Raw genomic sequence first — 24,286 nt, 5'->3', positions numbered from 1 at the left:
ATTGTGTTCTTCCTGAAGTAATGTGCAAAAATATGGCTATAAATATGCATGTACATTTGTCATAATCAAGATGCCCAAACATTGTCACCACAGTCATACAGTTGTATGCAAGTTTGGGCACCCCTGATAATATTCATGATTTTCTTTTATAAATTGTTGGTTGTCTGGATCAGAAATTTCAGTTAAATTTATCATATAGCAGACAAACACACTGATATTTGAGAAGTGAAATGAAGTATCTAGTATTTGCGTATCTAGTATCTAGTGTGCAATAATTGTTTAAACAAAATTAGGCAGGTGCATAAATATGGACACCCCTGTCATTTTATTGATTTGAATACATTTATCACTAATTATTGGAACACAAAATTGGTTTGGTAAGCTCATTGACCCTCGACCTCCTTACACAGGCGAATCCAATCATGAGAAAGGTTATTTAAGGTGGCCATTTGCAAATGTTTCCCCTCTTTGCATCTCGTCTAATGAGTGACAACATGGGAGCCTCTAAACAACTCTCAAATGACCTGAAAACAAAGATTGTTCAACATCATGGTTTAGGGGAAGGATACAAAAAGCTATCTCAGAGATTTCAGCTGTCAGTTTCCACTGTGAGGAACATAGTGAGGAAATGGAAGACCACAGACACAGTACCTGTTAAGGCCAGAAGTGGCAGGCCAAGAAAAATCTCAGATAAGCTGAAGCGAAGGATGGTGAGAACAGTCATAGTCAACCCACAGACCCGCACCAAAGACCTACAACATGATGTTGCTGCAGATAGTGTTTGTGTGCATCGTTCAACTATACAGCGCACTTTGCACAAGGAGATGCTGTATCATGCTGTAATGCAGAGGAAGCCTTTTTTGCATACACGTCACAGAGTTGCTTGAGGTATGCTAAAGCACATTTGGACAAGCCAGCTTCATTTTGGAATAAGGTGCTGTGGATGATGTGATGAAACTAAAATTGAGTTATTTGGACATAACAAGGAGCGGTATGCATGGCTGAAAAAGAACACGGCATTCCAAGAAAAACGCTTGCTACAAAAAATTTTTAAATTTGGAGGTGGTTCAATCATGCTGTGGGGCTGTGTGGCCAGTGCAGGTGCTGGGAATCTTATTAAAGTTGAGGGTCACATGGATTCCAGTCAATATCAGCAGATTCTTGAGAACAATGTTCATGAATCAGTGACAAAGTTGAAATTGCTCCAGGGCTGGATCTTTCAACAAGACAACGACCCTAAACACTGCTCAAAATGTACTAAGGCATTCATGCAGAGGAACAAGTACAACGTTCTGGAATGGCCATCTCAGTCCCCAGACCTGAATAGTATTGAAAATCTGTGGTGTAATGTTAAGCGGGCTGTTCATGCTCGGAAACCAACAAACCTGAGATGTTTTGTAAAGAAGAATGGTCCAAAATACCTTCAACCAGAATCCAGACTGACATTGGAAGCTATAGGAAGCATTTAGAGGCTGTTATTTCTGCCAAAGGAGGATCTACTAAATATTTATGTATTTTTTCTGTTGGGGTGCCTAAATTTATGCACGTGCCTAATTTTTATTAAAGAATTATTGCACACCTTCTGTAAATCCTAGAAACTTCATTTCACTTCTCAAATGTCACTGTGATTGTCTGCTATATGACATATTTAACTGAAATTGTTGATCCAGACAACCAATGATTTATATAGAAAATTATGGAAATCATCAGGGGGGCACAAACTTTTATATACAACTGTGTATCTGTGTATCAGTCTTGACAAAAATCCTTCACACTATTTTCAGTCCACTGATGAATGTTACAATCAGCTTACATTTCCTGGAAGCATGTGCTCCTCCTCAGCTCTCACATGTTCTCCCGTTTCCTGCTCCAGCTCCTTCTTGATCACCTTATGAGGAGTTCTGGAAATAGCTTTGAGTACAGTCCCTTCAAAACGCTCCTTGCTGATCTCATCCAGTGTGTCAGGATCTTTCATTCTGAAGCCAAGCGGAGTCCACTGCAGGCCCCCCGGGCAAAAAAAAGAAAAAACAGTCAGTGACGTGACAAAAGATACAGGGCCTGTGTAGACATGTACAAACTCCACATAACGTGTGGTGCACACAGAGGATCCCACCTTGCCAGTGAGCAAACTAGAACATATTCTGCAGTTCAGAAGTTCACCTGAATGAATATGCAGTCTGGGGTGTGTTTACCCAAGTGTGAAAAATAGTGGGAATAGAACATGTAAATCAGAACATTTAGCACACACAATGTGATTTATCAAGCAAGAAAGAAATTTAAGGTGCGGATAATTGCGCTTGTGTTTTGCACGTATGAAATTACTTGTGTTTCATATTCATTGCACATATTAAATCTGGTGCAATGGAATTTCCCATGCTGTGAAAACCACCCTCAGTGAGGGAAGGTGCATTTGAGGACCATAAACCAACAGTTTAATATAATAATAATAATAATAAATTTCCTAAGCTTACCACAGTATACAGAAAGGAGGAATGGACTCATGAATATCAGCAGTGCTTCTTCACAGCGTGTGTTGATTTGTGCCAGTGATGCAGCAAATCTGAATTTTCGGGGTTTTTGTAACATAGATGTCATTTATTTTGGATCAACCAATTTAAAGGATTTTGATATCATTCTTTCATCAAATATTTGCTCTAACATAAAATATACTTTAGATTCATATTATGTAAAACATGACATCAGCGGTCAAAAGGTCAAATCTCATGAATTCTGGCAAAAGTAGTTTACCTTGGTAGAAGGTGACCTCAGTTGCAAATAAGTAGTTGTTGAAACTGAGATTTTTTTGTTTTTTTTGAAAAGATGACGAATAATAATTATATTATCTTGGTTACATTACTTTGAAAGATTGCAGAGCACACTGAGTCTTTGCAGGTTAGATGGAACAACTCTTGACTTGGTGAGTTATTCTCATCATTGTCGCTGCTCTCAGCATCACTTGACAAATCATCACAACGTTTGATGTTTTCTTCATCATCTTCATCCGTGTCAGATTTGAGTCCAGCAAGAACATCTGCAAGCTCTTGTGGCATAATCTTTCCACTCGTCCACTTTGGTATACGTTTGGCCTCTATGCTCAGAGTCCACCTGTGACCATTCACCAGGTCAGGAATGTCAGGTTGTGCATGCAGTATGTGCACGTTTTCACATACACACTTGGTACAACACACAGTTTAAATGTTCACGCAGAGAATCAGTACAAGGAGGGCGAGCACTCAAGTCAAAGCTGGCTGAAATGACAAGATTTCCATTCTGCCCACCACACTTTGATTGTAGCAAGAAGTACCGAAGTTCATTGACCCTCTTCATCTTGTTCTTCCCATAAAGAACACAGACAAAATCTTCAATGGTGGTAAGAAGTCTTCATTCACTTTTCCAGACTCTACAAACTCCACAAATATCTTCTGGAAATCCTTGCTTTTTCCAAAGGTTTCACTGCCTTCACCTTGCCCTTGTGCCTTGCCTCTTGGGCAGGGTCCTTAATCCCCTAGTTGCTACCGGCATGTACAGTTGATAACTGCTGGTAATCTTCACATAAAATCTTTAGAAAACTGCAGTGCATCAGTGAGAAGCAGGATTTCTAGTACCTTCCTACTTTTAACCCCCTACCACCCACCTCATTTTGGCTTCTCAGTATCTCACAAATAAAAAGTGAAATTTCCCATCGATGGGATATTCAGGCTTAGAAGGTGTGACGGCTCCCTGCCGTCTTGATGTATTTGTGTGTTGTCTAATACAACCCCTGGCAATAATTATGGAATCCGAAGATGTTCATTCAGTTGTTTAATTTTGTAGAAAAAAAGCAGCTCACAGACATGACACAAAACTCAGGAAAAAAAATTGTGGCAGTCAGTAACGGTTACTTTTTTAGACCAAGCAGAGGGAAAAAAATATGGACTCACTCAATTCTGAGGAAAAAAATTGAGTTGAATTGAACTGTTTGTCACTCATTAAGTCCATGCCTCAGAGACTGCAAGCTGTTATAAAAGCCAGAGGGGGTGCAACATAATACTAGTGATGTGTTGGAGCGTTCTTTTGTTTTTCATGATTCCATAATTTATTCCTCAGAATTGAGTGATCCTAAGCCCATTGTAACCTTGTTTTTTTTCTGTTTAGGTGTTAATGATGGCTTTCGTTTAGCTTTTCTGTATGTAAATCCCATTTCCTTTAAGCGGTTTCGTACAGTTTGGTCACAGACGTTGACTCCAGTTTTCTCCCATTCGTTCATTTGTTTTGTTGTGCATTTTTGATTTTTGAGACATATTGCTTTAAGTTTTCTGTCTTGACGCTTTGATGTCTTCCTTGGTCTACCAGTATGTTTGCCTTTAACAACCTTCCCATGTTGTTTGTATTTGGTCCAGAGTTTAGACACAGTTGACTGTGAACAACCAACATCTTTTGCAACACTGCGTGATGATTTACCCTCTTTTAAGAGTTTGATAATCCTCTCCTTTGTTTCAATTGACATCTCTCATGTTGGAGCCATGATTCATGTCAGTCCACTTGGTGCAACAGCTCTCCAAGGTGTGATCACTCCTTTTTAGATGCAGACTAACGAGCAGATCTGATTTGATGCAGGTGTTAGTTTTGGGGATGAAAATTTACAGGGTGATTCCATCATTTATTCCTCAGAATTGAGTGATTCCATTTTTTTACTGACTTACTGACTGCCACAATTTTTTCCTGATTTCGTATAGTGTTTCTTAAAGCCAGAAAGTTGCCATTTGAAATGACTTTAGTTTTGTGTCATGTCTGTGATCTGCTTTTTTTCTACAAAATTAAACAACTGAATGAACATCCTCCGAGGCCGGTGATTCCATAATTTTTGCCAGGGGTTGTATGTCTGTTGTGTGTCTTGAGATCTTGGCCACCTGGAAGGTGCTGATTAAGCTTCCTGCCTGGGAGTATAAAAGGAGGGGTTTTTTTTGCCTCTCCTCCTCCCTCCTCTGGATTGCAGTTTGGGGAGCAGCTGAGTCTGGTCCCGGTTCTGGCTCTGGCCTCTGGTCCGGGTTTGTCACACCATGCCTTTGTTATTTGTTTCTTTTTGTTTTATCTTTTTATTTTATTTGGGGTTCTTGCAGGAATCACCAAGTTAAATTTTAGACCTTTTTTTAGACCTTTTTAGACCATTATGAGAAAAATTTTAGACCAACCAACCAACCACCCCCCATTTGATTCTCAAAACCATGTTATTTTGTATTGGTTTCAAACATGTCAAAGTACACCGAAAGCAGAAAACAAGATTGAGTGATAATACACAACATATACAATACGATAAACATTGACCAACCGGAAAAAAGTAAAATTTTCAAAAGGCGCTATACAACCATATATCTCAGCTCCTCTCCTTTTGCGCTAATCTCAGCCTCAAGGGCTTTCACTTCAGCGACTTTGTCTTTGTGTGCTCTTCTCAGAGCATTCAACTTCGAAAGCAGCTGAGCCATCTTTGAGCCAGCTCTATTCAGAAATCACTGATCTCTACAAAACAGATCGGTGGAAATGACTGATCTGTACAAAACATTAACGTGTGACAGGACTGCTCATTTAGAGAGCAGTTTTCTGAAGAAAAATCATTGGAAATGTTTTTTTGTTACCTCAAAATTTCTGATTACTGTTAAAAAAAAAAGTTTAAAACACTTGTAATTAAAATAGCTAAATAAATCAATAAATGGTTCTTTAGAAACCTTTCATCTGTAAACTAAAACCACCTGTTATTTCAGATTAGATAATTTCTTGTTTAACATAAGGAACGTTGGACATTTATTTTTACACAAATAACATGGAAACTTGTACTTTTTTTTTTTAAGTCTGGTAGATTATTTATATCTTATTTCAACCAGAAAAAGACACTAAATAAATACAAATGTTTATTATAAATGCAACAGGAAATAATTTAACGACTGCAGTGTGATTGTAAAGTAGGATTTCTGTGACATAAACCTCATGATGAATTTTTATATATATATATATATATATATATATATATATATATATATATATATATATATATATATATATATATATATAGTCATTTAAACTTGTAATTTCGTCAAAATATGTAATTGCCTTTAATGTTGTTATCAGGACAGAGTCATTTCTAAAATATGAATTTGAGCACAATGGGCCTCATGTATCAACGTTGCGTACGGCGATATTTGAGCGTATATGGGGTGTACGCCAAAATGGCTGCGCTACTTGGCATTTATCAATGTGGTCGTTGGCGTACCCTGCACTGAAAATATACACCAGGTCGAGAGGTGGTGTAAATTATACACCAAAATGAAAAAGCACTGGAATCCACATAAAAATGAAGATGATCTACATGATAAACAGTGCCATTATACAAATCAATGCATATGTTACATAAATAACACTTTCCTGATTATACTACATAATAATCAATACAAATCCTGCTTTTGCGGGATTGTTATGGAGCACGATACGTGGCTACAGCGCTGACTGCAAAGACAGCGCTGCTCGCCTTTTTCTCCAGACTTCGTGCCTGGAGCCAGAGCAGCGCTGAGCTTAACTTCATGTGGTGTGATCGTTTTAGACTATGAAATTGATAACAACTGTAGTTTCGTCATTCCCTTAATTCGCCCATGCTGCAACCAGGTTTTGTCGTCTCCATTCGGTTGCCACAATAAAATAAATACAGAAATACATTTAAAAAATTAAGAAATCTGACAGATTAGGCGTGTCTTATTAATTGAGCGAGCAAATATCCACATGTCAAGAATTATTGACATGTGAAAAGAGAATACAGTGGTCCCTCGCTATAACGCCGTTCACCGGTCGTGGCCTCGGAGTCTCGCGGAGTATTTAGTCCAATTTTGCATGCCTTTTTTTTTTTTTTTTTTTAACACAGTGTTCTGTGTTCTGCGTATCTCTTTATAAGAATCTTGTTGCCCAGAAGAGAAAAGAGCGCCAACAACTACTCATAACTGTGTTTGTCACACGGAAACAAACACCTGCTGCAGCCAGGTTTGAGTGGAAAAAGGCGCGGCGCCAGGACGCAGAGGCCCGATCTGTGAAATACTGGTGAGTGACTATTAATAATTTCTTATGTGTCCGACCTCGTTCGTTGATCGTTAAAATTAATTCGTTAGTTCTAAATGCCATCATAATTATTTATAGGAAAACGTTCTATTTTTATTTCTCAAACAAATATTTGGGCCTGAAAACAGTTTGGTATTATTTTCCTACTAAGGTTTGAACTCAGAGAGTTTACACACGAGAGAAAAGTGAGAAAATGTTCATGCCTGATTGAGAAAGTGTATAAACTGTGTAGTGAGGGGTTTTATAGCTTTGAAACGTCTATAATAATTGTAAAAAATAACGCTGACTACGTCGCGGTTTCGCATATTATGGGCTATTTTTTAGAACGTAACTCCAGCGATTAATGAGGGACCACTGTAACACTTTATTGATTATATACTACAAAACAATTGATACGACAGCGGCTTTTGATGCTCTATTGGCACGCGTCGTGATTGGTGGAGTTCTTTTTCATTGCCGTCTTCCCGGCTTCCATGTCGTAAAATGAGGGTGTGTCTGAAGCGGAGTCTGAATATTTAATTCAATCAATCAATCAATTTTTTTATATAGCGCCAAATCACAACAAACAGTTGCCCCAAGGCGCTTTATATTGTAAGGCAAGGCCATACAATAATTATGTAAAACCCCAACGGTCAAAACGACCCCCCTGTGAGCAAGCACTTGGCTACAGTGGGAAGGAAAAACTCCCTTTTAACAGGAAGAAACCTCCAGCAGAACCAGGCTCAGGGAGGGGCAGTCTTCTGCTGGGACTGGTTGGGGCTGAGGGAGAGAACCAGGAAAAAGACATGCTGTGGAGGGGAGCAGAGATCGATCACTAATGATTAAATGCAGAGTGGTGCATACAGAGCAGAAAGAGAAAGAAACAGTGCATCATGGGAACCCCCCAGCAGTCTACGTCTATAGCAGCATAACTAAGGGATGGTTCAGGGTCACCTGATCCAGCCCTAACTATAAGCTTTAGCAAAAAGGAAAGTTTTAAGCCTAATCTTAAAGTAGAGAGGGTGTCTGTCTCCCTGATCTGAATTGGGAGCTGGTTCCACAGGAGAGGAGCCTGAAAGCTGAAGGCTCTGCCTCCCATTCTACTCTTACAAACCCTAGGAACTACAAGTAAGCCTGCAGTCTGAGAGCGAAGCGCTCTATTGGGATGATATGGTACTACGAGGTCCCTAAGATAAGATGGGACCTGATTATTCAAAACCTTATAAGTAAGAAGAAGAATTTTAAATTCTATTCTAAATTAACAGGAAGCCAATGAAGAGAGGCCAATATGGGTGAGATATGCTCTCTCCTTCTAGTCCCCGTCAGTACTCTAGCTGCAGCATTTTGAATTAACTGAAGGCTTTTTAGGGAACTTTTAGGACAACCTGATAATAATGAATTACAATAGTCCAGCCTAGAGGAAATAAATGCATGAATTAGTTTTTCAGCATCACTCTGAGACAAGACCTTTCTGATTTTAGAGATATTGCGTAAATGCAAAAAAGCAGTCCTACATATTTGTTTAATATGCGCTTTGAATGACATATCCTGATCAAAAATGACTCCAAGATTTCTCACAGTATTACTAGAGGTCAGGGTAATGCCATCCAGAGTAAGGATCTGGTTAGACACCATGTTTCTAAGATTTGTGGGGCCAAGTACAATAACTTCAGTTTTATCTGAGTTTAAAAGCAGGAAATTAGAGGTCATCCATGTCTTTATGTCTGTAAGACAATCCTGCAGTTTAGCTAATTGGTGTGTGTCCTCTGGCTTCATGGATAGATAAAGCTGGGTATCATCTGCGTAACAATGAAAATTTAAGCAATACCGTCTAATAATACTGCCTAAGGGAAGCATGTATAAAGTGAATAAAATTGGTCCTAGCACAGAACCTTGTGGAACTCCATAATTAACTTTAGTCTGTGAAGAAGATTCCCCATTTACATGAACAAATTGTAATCTATTAGACAAATATGATTCAAACCACCGCAGCGCAGTGCCTTTAATACCTATGGCATGCTCTAATCTCTGTAATAAAATTTTATGGTCAACAGTATCAAAAGCAGCACTGAGGTCTAACAGAACAAGCACAGAGATGAGTCCACTGTCCGAGGCCATAAGAAGATCATTTGTAACCTTCACTAATGCTGTTTCTGTACTATGATGAATTCTAAAACCTGACTGAAACTCTTCAAATAGACCATTCCTCTGCAGATGATCAGTTAGCTGTTTTACAACTACCCTTTCAAGAATTTTGAGAGAAAAGGAAGGTTGGAGATTGGCCTATAATTAGCTAAGATAGCTGGGTCAAGTGATGGCTTTTTAAGTAATGGTTTAATTACTGCCACCTTAAAAGCCTATGGTACATAGCCAACTAATAAAGATAGATTGATCATATTTAAGATCGAAGCATTAATTAATGGTAGGGCTTCCTTGAGCAGCCTGGTAGGAATGGGATCTAATAGACATGTTGATGGTTTGGAGGACGTAACTAATGAAAATAACTCAGACAGAACAATCGGAGAGAAAGAGTCTAACCAAATACCGGCATCACTGAAAGCAGCCAAAGATAACGATACGTCATTGGGATGGTTATGAGTAATTTTTTTCTCTAATAGTTAAAATTTTGTTAGCAAAGAAAGTCATGAAGTCATTACTAGTTAAAGTTAATGGAATACTCAGCTCAATAGAGCTCTGACTCTTTGTCAGCCTGGCTACAGTGCTGAAAAGAAACCTGGGGTTGTTCTTATTTTCTTCAATTAGTGATGAGTAGAAAGATGTCCTAGCTTTACGGAGGGCTTTTTTATAGAGCAACAGACTCTTTTTCCAGGCTAAGTGAAGATCTTCTAAATTAGTGAGACGCCATTTCCTCTCCAACTTACGGGTTATCTGCTTTAAGCTGCGAGTTTGTGAGTTATACCACGGAGTCAGGCACTTCTGATTTAAAGCTCTCTTTATGGGCGTTTATTAAAATTACGATCGTTTCCACCCGCCGCATTTATCAAGATCACGTCAGGCGTATGCCAGAAATGGTCAGGTGCGCATTGCTTGATACATGTCACGGCGACTTTGGTGTATTTCAAGTTTACACCGTAAATTTACGCCACAAGTGCGCAACGTTGATACATGAGGCCCAATAAGTGGAGAGCTTCTACCTGTGCAAATGTCTTTGGACTTTGATTCGTGGACATTTTTAATGATCCGTTCATTTATTGTTAAAATATAAAATGAAACAGCTTTTTAAAAAATAATTAAATAGTTGCTGTTGAAAGAGCCTTTTATTTAGAAGCAGGTGATGTTCTGCTGGATTCTCTGGACCAGATGAAGGTCTCTTCTGCAGTTTTTAACTCTGGTGGTGTTGCTGAAAAGCAGAGATGTTTTCTTTCGACTTGACTTCGTGGTGTTCAGCTCATCAATGGAAGTTTGGTTGTCTGCACAGCAAATGTTCCTGATTGGGACAAATAAAAATATTTCTTTAAATATAAAGAAACACTAAACAGTTTATATATAAAAAAGGGAAAAAACTAGAAAAAAAACGACAGAAAAAAATGCCCGAAAAAATAAGTTATTTAAAGTTGAGCTTTTGTGGTGTCTGAAAAAAGCTGTAGGTTTATTTGGTAAAAATAAAAAAGACTGAACCATTTAGAAATTAAAGCATTCACTCAGGTCAACTGTGCTAAAAGGCTACACTAACGTTAGACGATCATTAAACCTTTACAGCAGTTCAGTAAACGTCACGTTTTATTTTTACATTATTCTCACCTTGATAAAGCTGCAGAAGTAAACACCGTTGGGCAAACTGGGACTTCGCCTATATCCAAAAAGTGGGAGATTTCGGACTGAGGGGGTCTGCTCCATCCCGCCGGCTGCCTGCCTCACTCTGCCCAGGAATGATGCCTGAAGGCCGGCTTCTCCGTGAAGGTTGGCCCGCTGTCGCGATTTGATCGATATCCCACCAAGTCATCAGTCCTCCCTCGGGCGACGTCCCTCCGAAAAGTAGCTGAAATAAAGCTTCTCCCAGCAGGGTGATGGGAGAATCGTTCTACTGCTGTTTTTTAAAGGTTTTTTGTGGTTCAGGCGATGTAAATTCAAGATAGCGATCGCTGAACTTTTTTCAGGTTGTGAAACAGCCAGAGTGTGACGTGACCGCAATCTCCGCACCCTTGCCGCTTCCGAAGCGACGCGTCTGATGTCACGACGCGTTGGAAAGCATTTCATTTTTCTGTTCTACAGACACTTCTCGGAATGGACGGAGCGAATGTAATTTTTTAAGACTTCAGTAAATTAAATTTTAGACCTGCGGTGAAAATGTGGGTGTTTTTAAGACATTTAAAGGCCTAAAATTTTAGTTTCTGAATTTAAGACTTTTTAAGACTTTTTAGACCCTGCGGGAACCCTGTTTATAATAAAGTTTACCTATTGAGGGTTTTAAAGATTTGCACTTCCGTGTGGTCCTCAGTTTTTTGTTGCGGCTTTTGAGCCGGGCCGTAACAGAAGGGGTTAAACTCTAATAAGACTGAAATGGTGGTTCTTGGTCCAGTGAGACATCAGCATCAATTTGACAAGCTGGCGTTTAGCTTGGGTTGCTGTGTTAAGCCTCGGTCCCATAGAGTGAAGAAGGAGCCACGCACCCTGTTTTTTTTGTTTCATGACCTATCGTGGCAGTATAGTGGCTCAGAGTGGCTCTTAGAGGCATTATCTTCAGTTAACAAGGCTCCTCTCAGAGCGTTGCGCTAATTTCAAGATGTTCAAAATTTAGAGGCATTTGCGTGGTGCTTACGAGTCTGCAAAAAGTCCACTATCCGTGCGCCTGGCACCTTCGCAGGACCTGAGAAACTATTTTTGGAACAGCTCTCCTCTTGCGCACACAATTCCACCTGCTCTGTGTGCTGGACTCTATATATTTTGTAGTGGATTAATCATTTTCTGCCAAACCTTGGATGTTGAAAACACTTCTAATCACTTCTGGCATCACAGAGGACTGTTTCATCTGGACACTTTTTTCCTCTCTTTCCTGCTCCATGTGGGATGTATTTTGAACAGCTTAAGGTAATTATTTTTAATGTTTTTTTAATGGGTCACATGAGCTCCGCTGTGTGTGCGCACTGAGGCAGGACCTGAGATGCTATTTTTGGAGCGGCTCTTGCACACACAATTATACCGGCTCTGTGCATTGGACTCTATATAAAATAATTATTTTGTAGCGGATTAATCATTTTCTGTCAAACTTTGGATGCCGAAAATACCTCTAATCACTTCTGGAATTAATGGATCACATGAGCTCCGTTCTGTGTGTGCGCACTGAGGCAGTGACTCATCATCACGCTTCAAACGAGCATTTAGGCAGAACGCCAGCTCACAAAAGAGTGATATTTCAGTCAATATTGGACGAACACAAAGTTAAAATTTGGGTGACTGCGTGAAAGTGGATGTGTGTTTAAAGCCATGGAAGATAACTCCAGTGGAGCAGCTAAGAGCAGGAGCTGTGCGGCAACACAGGTGGAGAGCGCGCAAAAGAGCGATTTTGAAGACATAACACAAAGTTAAAAGTTGTATCATGGTGACTTGTAAGCTGCGGAAGAAATAAAGAAATTATATATATAAAAAATGATCCAAAGGTGTATATAATAAAACGGCCACCTCATTCTGTATGCAGAACGGCACCGCGCGCAAAAAAAATGCTTTTGCAGAAATAAACGGACAAACACAGTCAAAAGTGGATTCATGTTGTAAAAATGATTGTGCTTAAAGCCATGGAAAAAATAAAGCCAGCAAGCCACGGATGAAACAGAAGCTACTAGAAAGAGCAGAGAGGTGGCTGTCCATGAAAGGACAACAGCAGCGTGTGCGCAAAAGAGCGATTTTGCAGAAATAAACGGACAAACAAAGTTTTGTGTGTTTAAACCCACAAAAAAAAAAAAGCCAGAGAGGAGCACAGAGGCGGCTCTCCAGGAACCCGTGGTTCGGGTCTAGCTGGTCTGGTGCATTACAGGTGGACAGCAGCCTGGCGCACAGCGCACAACTGCGGAACTGTGATGGAGTGTCTATTTTTGGACTGCGTTAAAAAAAAAAGAAAAAAAAAGAAGGGACATCTTTAAATGCTGCTGTGAATCTGTGAATTGAAAACCCAGACTTTGAAGGGACCAGGTGTGGGAGGGCTGGAGGTTTGGACCAAACTCATGCCTAAACGTGTGCCAACATGGCGTTATCATGGCACTACGTGGCTTAGTGTGGCTGATGCGAGCCATTCGAGGCTGTAATGACAGGTGGTCGTGGTTCACTAGAGGCTGCTACGTGGCACATGTGGGGTACAGAGAGGCACATAGTGGCACCTTCACAGTGGATACGTGATAGATGAAAATGTGGGACTTTCTTCGAATAATCACACCACACCCATGTGTGGCTCCTTCTTCGGCCTTCATTATTCGGTGGGACCGAGGCTTTATACATCATACAGACAAAGTGAGGAATCTTGGGGTAATTTTTGATCCTACGTTGTCCATTGATCTCCACATTAGAGACATTACGAGGACTGCTTTCTTCCATTTGCAAAATGCAGCAAAGATCTGTCCAATCCTGTCTATGGCTGATGCTGAAACTTTGATACATGCATTTGTTTCTTCCAGATTGGATTATTGTAATGCTCCATTTTCTGGTTTCCCACAGCATTAAGGGTCTTCAATTGGTTCAAAATGCTGCTGCCAGACTTTTGACTCGAGGCAGAAAGTTTGACCATATTATGCACATTTTGCATCTCTTCACTGGCTTCCTGATTGGATTTTAAGCTTCTGTTATTGGCTTTTAAAATTGTTCATGGACTGGCACCTCCCTATCTGGCTGACCTGGTCAAGCCCCGCGTACCAGCTCAGGCCCTGCGCTCGCTCGCAGGATGCAGAACTTTTGTGTGTTCCCAGAGTGAATAAAAAGTCTGCCAGTCACCAAGCTTTCTGCTACCGTGCCCCAGCTCTGTGGAATGATCTCCTGGCACACATATGACAGTCGGATAATGTTAATTCAATCGAGACTGAAAACCCATTTGTTTCCCTTGTTTTAATCATTAGTTTTATTGCGTTATGTATTTTTATTCTGGTGCTCTTTTGTGTTTTGTCTTTTTATTGTGCTTTTAATTTTTATTAATTCAATTTTTTCTCTGTTTTCGGTATTGTGTTGTGTAAAGTGCCTTGAGGCGATCTCATCATGAGTTGGCGCTATAGAAATTAATAACTTTGATTTTTGATTTAATTTGGTGAGTAGTGGGCGCCTTGTATGGTGTAAAGTGCTTTGAGTGTTTGATGCAGATGGAAAAGACAAACACAGTGCGTGTGTGAGCTTCACCTGCCCTTCCTGATTAGCCTGTAAGGTTTTATTAAAAGCTAACAGTTTCTATCAGGAAGGGCTGATCCCCAGAACAACACAGAGACAGATGAGAACAAAAGCCAAATGGTGACTGTGATAACTGTGAGGTGATGAAATGTGTGAGACACCAAGGAGGCAGAACCCCAAAAATACAACATACCAGAACAAACAACCACACATAAACAAGCAGTGACAGTCTGTTTAGTCCATTTAGTGAGCATCCATACCCTATTCTAGGACACTGGAGTCTTGATTAGGGATGGATATTGATAAGATTTCCATTATCGATCCGATTCCTTATCGATTCTCTGATCAATACCTCCTGTGAATTTTCTGTGTACTGAAAGTACACTTTACAGGCTTTCTATGTCAACAACATTTTATCGAAAGCAAATATATATGAAATTGGTCACTGGATCCTTGATGTCTGGACGTAAGAAGAGGCTATGGAGTTAAATTTGTTCCCTTAGCTGAAATACGTTTGACAAAAACTACAGATTTTGTCCAGACTTAAGATGCACTTATTCTACTTTTTTTCCCTCAGTTTAAAGAGATGGGTGTGTTGTCTGTTTCTGAAACCCTCCGGTCCTGTGGACCAGCCACATTTCTTGTATTTTTGTTTTGTAATTTGTGTCAGTAGTATGGCCCAAGCAGAGGGTCACCCCGTTGAGTCTGGTCTGCTTGTGTCAGAATCTGCTCCGGCCCGGGGTTCATGTCTGGGTGCTCCCCCTAGTTTGGTCTAGGCTTCCACTGAGGATTTTACAGTTTTACTTTTCATATTATTATACATTGTCATATACAGTAGTGTTCAGAATAATAGTAGTGCTATGTGACTAAAAAGATGAATCCAGGTTTTGAGTATATTTCTTATTGTTACATGGGAAACAAGGTACCAGTAGATTCAGTAGATTCACACAAATCCAACAAGACCAAGCATTCATGATATGCACACTCTTAAGGCTATGAAATTGGGCTAATAGTAAAAAACAGTAGAAAAGGGGTGTTCACAATAATAATGTTGACACTACAAACTCAAAACTATTATGTTCAAACTGCTTTTTTTATCAATCCTGTGAATCACTAAGCTAGTATTTAGTTATATAACCACAGTTTTTCATGATTTCTTCACATCTGCGAGGCATTAATTTTGTTGGTTTGGAACCAAGATTTTTCTGGTTTACTAGTGTGCTTGGGGTCATTGTCTTGTTGAAACACCCATTTCAAGGGCATGTACTCTTCAGCATAAGGCAACATGACCTCTTCAAGTATTTTGACATATCAAAACTGATTCATGATACTTGGTATGGGATATATAGGCCCAACACCATAGTAGGAGAAACATGCCCATATCATGATGCTTGCACCACCATGCTTCACTGTCTTACTGTGAACTGTGGCTTGAATCCAGAGTTTGGGGGTCGTCTCACAAACTGTCTGCGGCCCTTGGACCCAAAAAGAACAATTTTAATCTCATCAGTCCACAAAATATTCCCCCATTTCTCTTTAGGCCAGTTGATGTGTTCTTTGGTAAATTGTAACCTCTTCTGCACATGTCTTTTATTTAACAGAGGGACTTTGCGGGGGATTCCTGCAAATAAATTAGCTTCACACAGGCATCTTCTAACTGTCACAGCACTTACAGGTAACTCCAGACTGTCTTTGATCATCCTGGAGCTGATCAATGGGTGAGCCTTTGCCATTCTGGTTATTCTTCTATCCATTTTGATGGTTGTTTTCCGTTTTCTTCCACGCGTCTGGTTTTTTTTTGTCCAGTTTAAAGCATTGGAGATCATTGTAGATGAACAGCCTATAATGTTTTGCACCTGCATATAAGTTTCCCCTCTCCAATCAACTTTTTAATGAAACTACGCTGTTCTTCTGAACAATGTCTTGAACGTTCCATTTTGCTCAGGCTTTCAAAGAGGAAAGCATGTTCAACAGGTGCTGGCTTCATCCTTAAATAGGGGACACCTGATTCACACCTGTTTGTTCCACAAAACTGACAAACTCACTCACTGAATGCCACACTACTATTATTGTGAACACCCCCTTTTCTACTTTTTTTTTTACTAATAGCCCAATTTCATAGCCTTAAGAGTGTGCATATCATGAATGCTTGGTCTTGTTGGATTTGTGAGAATCTACTGAATCTACTGGTACCTTGTTTCCCATGTAACATTAAGAAATATACTCAAAACCTGGATTCATCTTTTTAGTCACATAGCACTATTATTCTGAACACTACTGTTAAGTCTTAGCTTGGTTCTGTTTGTTTCTGTACTTTGTGTAATGCTTTTGTTACCAGTTTTATTCTGTGTATCATTTATTTATGGTTTAGTCATTCATTGCATTACCTAGTCCCTGGGTTTGATTTGTTCATCATTTATTTCCTATTCTGTCAATAATTTATTTTGTCATGTTTAGTGTATTAACTTTCCTGTATCACGTCCTCTCGTTTTAGTTATTATCATTGGTTTTCCACTCTTCGACTCGCCACCTTAGTTTTTAGTTTCGCCCCCTCTGTTTTGTTCGTGTTTATTATGGTTAGTCAAGCACGCCACGTTTTGCACTGTTGGGTTTTCTGTCACTTAATTATCTTGCCCAGTTCACTTTGCTTTTGCCTTACTGCACTCTCTTGCACTTACCTTTGTCTTCCCTGGTCACGCCCCCTTCCAGCACTCTCTGCACACCTGTTCTTCATTTCACACTCTGATTCTTCCACTAGCATTTAAGCCCTCACAGTCTCCCAGTCCCTCGCCAGATTGCTGCATTTCACACTTTCCAGCATCATGCCATTGTCCTGTTGTGCCTTGTTGTATTTCTGACTGTGCCAGTGTTACCGACCTCCGCCTCGTCTTATCCCTGAACTCTGCTCGTTTTTTGACTTTGCCTCTGCCTCAGCCCTATGAACTCCCTGACGTCGGGAATTTGGAACTTTGCTTGTTTTTTGGACTCTGCCTCAGCTTGCTACCTACCTGTACCTCCACCATGTTGATTGATTCCCTGTGTACTGAACCTGTTGCCTGCATATCAAATAAAGCCATTTTTCTTGATCTGCTCCTGTGTCTGTGAGTCTGCATATGCTTCCTACAACCTTCAGGGCCAAGCCACCACAAGCCATGACAGTTTGAGGTTTCTTCCTCAAATCATCAGAGGGAGTGTTTCCTTACCAGTGTCACCTGTGTGCTTGCTCTTTACTTGTGTGAAGCACCTTGAGGCAACTTTGTTGTGATTTGGCGCTATATAAAATGGAAATAAACTGAAATAGAAATTTTGGTTATTTCTATTTATGACCAGAGATCAAGGATCCAGTGACCAATTTCTTATTTATTTACTTTAAGACCCAATAAAATGTTGCCATAGAAAACCTGTAAAGCCAACTTTTAGTACACATAAAATTCACAGGAGGTATTGATAAGGGACTCGATAAGGAATCGGATGGATAAGCAGAATTGATAATGGCATTGATAGATAAAATCTTATCAATACCCATCCCAAGGCAAGAAGTAAAGATTTTTAAGGAATTAAAGATAACCTGAATACATCAAATTAACATCTGACCTGTAAACCATGCTATCAGTCCCACATTGTCACAACCACAAAGGACAGTCAGAAATTTCAACAGTAGTTTTCACCTACAGAACTGCCAAATTTGTTTCTGTTTTTTTGACATCCTTTCAATGGGTCCAGAGTGAAATCTCACCATTTCCTTGGCAACAGCCAATGCTGCTGCTGCATCTTCCTTCTTCTTCCTCTCCATCTCTTTGCAGCGCTCCTCTCGTTTCTTCTTCTCCTCTTGCTCACGTCGTTTCTGCTCCTGCAGAATTTGGTCATCCCTCATTTTTATCCTCCTTAACCTGACAGCTCTCTTCTGCTCCTTCACCTGCACACATGGAGTATTTCAACAAGAAATTCAAACATTTTACTTTTGCATACCCGTGCCACTTTATGACAGCAGACTCACCGTTGAGAGGGTAAACTCCACCTTGGTATTGATGTCACTTGCGTCCAGCTCTGTGTCACTGATGTTCTCACAGGTGTCAAAAGGAAGGTTGCCATGCACTTCAGATTTCAAAACACCTTCGTCCTTGTTCAGACTGACAATAATGGCCTGACAAACAGCAAACATGTCAGATACTGATCAAGATCACCAATCAATCAGCTCAATCCCCAGCAGCAAAAACAGGCCTGATAGCATGCACTCGTGCTACGTGCTGCCGCATCCACCACACTATGGAATTGCCTTGGGACCTGGATCGCAACCACCCAAGCAGTCAACTGGCCCATTCACAAGTCTCTAAAGTAACCATGTACTTGTGGCAGCCAGGTGAGGTGTGGGTGTGCCCTCGGTCTTCTCCAGCTGCTGGGGTCCTGAACGCTGAGACACCCGTGTTCTAGATCATGTACAGGGAAACTCACCACATGCACTAAATGTGGTGTCTGATGTTCCTTCACAGTGTCAGTGATCCTCCTCAAGTGAGTCTCACTAAGTAACCATTCATTTGACACAAAGTCATTCAGGCAGGACCCAAAGATCACAGAGACCTGGGACCAAAGACATCCAGTACACACCTCAGGTCACTGGTTAGAGTCCAAGTCTCTCAACCACACAGTGAGACAGGAAGCACCAAGACGTTAAAGACTTTGGCCTTCATCCTCCTTCAAAGATCTCAGCATTAGGGATCAACTGATTATTGGCAGCAATATTCAACATTTTCTGGTTATTGCATGAATTTGCTGATAAGACAGCTTTATTTTGCAGTCCTTGATGTGGAGACTCACTTCATTTGATAAACTAAAGTTCCCATTCCCTCCTCTGTGTTCTCTCTCTGGTTTCATTCTTGTGTGCTGGAAGTGTGGCTTTGAAGCAATGCCTTCAGGGAGGGGAGGGGTGAGATTTTCAGTTCTATTTCATTCCTCCTGATCACCAGAGGGCGGTGCTTTAGCATCTGGATTACTCCATGCGCGCATGCGCAGAGGTCGAGTCTTATACCAACAAAGTCACACCAGCAGGTGTGACCTGGGTGACATCAGCAACCGTATATGAGCACGTTACCCACCATTCAGTTCTTTTTCCATGTCTCGCATGAGAAGCAGACAGTCTAACGTTTTTTCGGATTTGCTTGTTGATCAGAGCCTTGCAACCTTCCGTGGTTGGAGCTGCGCGTAGGCACCCTCCAGAGGCTGCAAGACCACGAGTTCTTTACTCTGTTCTGCTTACCGCTGTGGGTGAGTAACCCCACTTGGTGTGGGTGTTTGGTTGATTTGGCCTCAGCTCTTGGTGAGTAACTCTGTTTTACTACTAGTGAGCAGCTGTGGCTTCCCTTGTTTTTCCCACTACTGTGTGCAGCACGTGTCACTCGTTTTCCTATGAGTGTGGGTTAATTTGTTACCACTAATGTGTGTGTGTGTGTGTGTGCGCGAGCGCGCGCGCAACGCTACTGTGTGCGGGACATGTCGCTCTCATTTTTCCTACGAGTGCGTGCTAATTTGTTACCGCTACTGTGTGCATCGCAAATGTGTATGTGAGCGTGTGGAACATGTCGGGCTGTAGGACACGCCGCACTGTCTTGTCGTTGTGATATGAATGTTAATTAGTCACTGCTGGCTCTTTTTCACGGCGCCGTTCGCGCCCACATGCCTGTTTCGCTTGGTGATATTACACTGCTACAAGTTTAGACACTGATGTGAGTGTTTTTCCACTCCTGATAATTCTGCTCCAAAGGTGCAGCTTACGATACACTTTATTGTCCCTTCCGGGAAATTTGTCTCGGACTCCAAGAGCTGCACAAGTAAAAAGTAAAACTGCCATGACATAATTACAAGACTCATACATATTACATAACTTAATACACACATCAATCATACATATTGCACATCCCTAATACACATATCCAAATTGCACATACCCGTATTACACAGCGGTCTCACATAAATAATTCATGCATATTGCACATATCCCTAAAAACACATACACCTATTGCACAGCCATCTCCCACATATGGTTAAGGAAAATACTAACAGTGAATAAATAACATTAAAATAAGAATGCCACCATGTCATTAATGCACAATCCTACTACCTATCCCAGGAACCATATTTAAGACTGTAATTGATGTGGGCACAAATGAGTTTTTAAAGCGATTCAATTTGCATAACACTGCCTGAGACACTGAGGATACAAAAAGCCCGCAGAGCACGTCATCGAAAAGAGGCAGACGAGGAGGAATACGCCAGCGTTTTCGCCGAAGAGACAACAGACCGCCGCTGCCGGGTATGATCCTGTGCAATGCATGGTCTCTGAGGAATAAGATGGAGGAGCTTCGTACCAATGCCAGAGTAGGCTTTGAGTACCGGGAGTCAGGCCTGCTTGTGATCACAGAGACATGGTTACATGCGGATATTCCAAGCTCCCTTATTGATGTGGAGGGTTTTTCTGTCATTCGAGCGGACCGGAGCGCATCCTCAGGTAAGAGCTGTGGAGGAGGCATCTGTGTGTTCGTCAATGAAGGCTGGTGCAGGAATTACACCGTCAGGGAGACGGTGTGAAACAAAGACGTGTAACTTCTGTGCCTTTCCGGCAGTGTTTAACAGCTTAAACACTGCCACTGCTGCTGCATTTGAAATTGCTGCTGCTGCGCTTGCAAACTGATGCTGTTGCTGTGTTCCACGTACTGCGTCTGAATGCTGTGCTGCAAGTGTTTTTCCACTCCCTGGTTACTTGCTTCAAATGTGCAGCTCGCTGACATCTTTGAAATAATGCTGCAGTTGTGAGTGTTATTCGCTACTGCTCTACGGCTGCTGCTCCATGTGCCGAGTTTAGACACTGTGCTGTGAGTGCCTGTGCTCCTGTTGCACTGTTGTTCGGCATGTAATTGTGGAGTATTCTGACTTCCTTGCTGGTTGCAAGTGTTTTTCGCTCTTTTCCTACAGCAGTTGTTTTTCACAGGCTGTGTTACACAGTAGCTCAGGGCTACTTTGCCATTTGGTGGCTTACATTTGTAACGCTTAGTGTCAGTTTGTGGGCTGTGAGTGCCAGCGCTCACTATTGCTCTTACAAGTGACACCTGGGTGTAAGTCTCGATCACTGTGGGTGCTCTCGCTCGCTGCACCCTAAATTTTATGTCTCTCTTACTGCTACACCCACACGCGCTAATGTCTATTGCTGGTGCATATGTGCAATAGCTGTCTGCTGCCTCTGAGCCCAGAAGATGGCCATACTTTATGACTCTCCTGTCTCGGACATGGACACTTGAAACAAGCATTCACAGACAATGCTTGCTTCAACTGTGTTTCTATGCCATTAACTAAGAGATTGGCGAGACCATCCAGGTTTGAATCAGAGATGGCCTCTGCGACACCGGCACCACACCTGCGTAAGCGACCACATGCTGAGCCCCATACTGCTACGGCGAAGAAGGGTGCCCATGACTTTAACTTGTCTGATAAGGTTGACAACCTGGCCCCTGTATTTGCTCAGATAAAGTCATTGCTTCTTTCTCTGCAGCAGAGGTGCTGGCCTGACCCAAAATCCTTCACCCATATGCCACAGGATTGCAGGGCACTGTGCACAATGTCTGATGCACCGCAGTATGGCTTAGACCACATGCCTCCAGTGGATAGTGTTGTGAGTAGCTTGATTGTAGCACCTGCTGATGCTGCCTGGCCAGAGGCCCGTTGCGCGTGACCTTAATGTAAGGTCACTGATGACGACCTACCAAGAACTATGACACTGCAGCTCAAATTGGTCATTTGGGGAACTCTCTGTCTCACCTTGCCCTTGCACTCTCCCGGTCTCTCCAGGATAATGGAACTGACACTGAGTGATGCTTCACTCTGGGCTTTCGCCGACATGTCACAGGAGCTTGGCAGACTGATGTCCACTCTGACCATAGTCTGGCATCAGGTGTGGCTCGCTCAATCCCTTCTGTAGGAGACTTGCAGGGGATCACTACGCACTCTGCCTGTTATCCCAGGTCAGGTTTTCGGCCCTGAGCCCAGCAGACCCTGGAGCGTGTTGTTCAAGCTAACAGGTCTCGGCAGCAATTTGCCGAATTACAGCGAACAGGTGGCTTCCTTCCAGCTAACGGACGTGCTCCCTGGAATCGGGGTGTACCACGTCAGCCCAGAAATGGCCACCGTGACGTACAGGACCACTGAGCTCGCCCTTAAAATCATCATGGAGCCGCAGTAGTCGGGTTTGATGCCCAATACGGAGCCACCAGTCATTTCTTCCCGACACAGCTCGACCGGTGGCAGGAACTGGTCTGAGATCAATAGGTGATTTCCACATTGGTCAGGGGCTACAATACTCAGTTCAATCACCCCCCCCCCCCCCCCCCCAAGTTCAATGGTGTAAAAGTCACAGTTGTTACAGACCCAGAGAGGTCTCTTGTTCTCAGGAAGGAGATTTTCGAATCCCTGAAGAAAGGAGCCATAGAGCGGGTCAACAGTTCAGATCACCCAAGGGGGTTCTATTCAACCTATTTTGTAGTTTCAAAAAAGGATGGCAACTTTAGCTCCATCCTCAACCTCAGGAAGTTGAATCAGTATGTGAAAGTGCTGCGTTTTCACATGCTCCGCACAACGGAAGTTCTCCAGAAAATTTTTCTGGGGGACTGGTTTATCAGTGTAGACCTGAAGGACACCTGTTTTCACATCTCAGTGTCAGTTCACCACAGGCAATTCCTCCTGTTTGCCTTTGAGGGACAGGTGTACCAGTTGGGCTCTCACTTGCCTGTTGTACGCTCACCAGGTGCCTGGCAGCAACACTCTCTCCTTTGCAGGCTCGTGGGATACAGATTCTTCCGTGTCTGGATGACTGGGTTGTATGCGCACAGAGCCGGCAGCAATCACTCGACGACACTCCCACCCACCTGGAAGACGTGTCACAGCTCGGGCTCACTGTGAACTCTGCAAAGAGCTCCATGACCCCATACAAACAACTCACTGGCAATGACTACTCCTCCATCCCTGCAAAGGGTGGATGACATTCTCACTCTGGTCTGTCATGTTCGCAGGAATGCCAGACATTCTCCGGCTCATGGGGAAACTGACGGCAGTGTCAGCAGTCGTGCCTCTGGGACTCCTGTCCTTGCGACCCTTACAAATTTGGTTCAACAGCCTGGGCCTCAACCCCACGCTGCATCAACACAGAAATGTGCATCTTCCAGCTCAGTCTGTCCAACATCTTCGCCAACTGGGGAAAAAGGGCGTTCCGAACACTTGGTGTTCCTCTGCCCTCTCTACCCTTCCAACGAGAGGTCATTGTAAAAGATGCTTCACTTTCCGGCTGGGTGCAGTGTAGAACCATGAAATGATCAGGGGCATCTGGAGCCCTGAGGAGAGACTCCAGCACATCAATGTGCTAGAGCTGCGTGCTGTCCGCCTAGCTCTGAGCCACTTCTCTCCTGCCCTAAAGGGGAAACACGTGCTTGTTCGGTCAGACAACACATCAACAGTGTACCACATAAACCATCAAGGAGGTACCAGATCTGTTCATGCCCTGAGGGAAGCTCAGGAACGTCTCTAGTAGGCTTTCCCTCGCATGCTGAGACTCAGGGCTGTGCATCTGCCAGGCGTCCAGAACTACGCCGCAGATTCTCTCACGTCAGAAACTGCCACCGGGCAGTGGCGCTTCAACCCGGATGTGGTTCAGCTGATCTGGGACAGGTTTGGCAAGGTGGAAGTCAATCTGCTTGCCTCGAACGCCACAACACACTGTCACCTGTGGTTCTCTCTCTCAGAACCAAACAGCCAACTAGGGCAGGATGCACTGGCTCACCCTTGGCTGGCCTGTCTACTATATGCGTTTCCTCCTCTTCCACTGATCACCCTGATACTACACAGAATATGCATGACAGATCACACAGTG

At 42.3% G+C, this 24,286-nt stretch overlaps 1 protein-coding gene across 3 annotated transcripts in view; it reads right to left on the bottom strand.

Annotated features, from left to right (window-relative positions):
• Positions 1-24,286, bottom strand: part of si:dkeyp-121d4.3 — a 183,855-nt gene that overhangs the window by 98,345 nt on the left and 61,224 nt on the right. For all 3 annotated transcript variants that reach the window (XM_034185486.1, XM_034185485.1, XM_034185484.1), the window contains exons 11-13: positions 18,377-18,523; positions 18,116-18,295; positions 1,814-1,996 (exon numbers count right to left, since the gene is read on the bottom strand). In XM_034185486.1, coding sequence (XP_034041377.1) covers positions 1,814-1,996; positions 18,116-18,295; positions 18,377-18,523 — 510 coding nt within the window. The remainder of the gene's footprint in view (positions 1-1,813; positions 1,997-18,115; positions 18,296-18,376; positions 18,524-24,286) is intronic.

Source organism: Thalassophryne amazonica, chromosome 13 (assembly GCF_902500255.1).
Source record: "Thalassophryne amazonica chromosome 13, fThaAma1.1, whole genome shotgun sequence".
NCBI classification, from domain to species: domain Eukaryota; kingdom Metazoa; phylum Chordata; class Actinopteri; order Batrachoidiformes; family Batrachoididae; genus Thalassophryne; species Thalassophryne amazonica.
The sequence above is the reverse complement of the archived record's forward strand: the minus strand, read 5'-3'. Positions and strand labels throughout refer to the sequence as shown.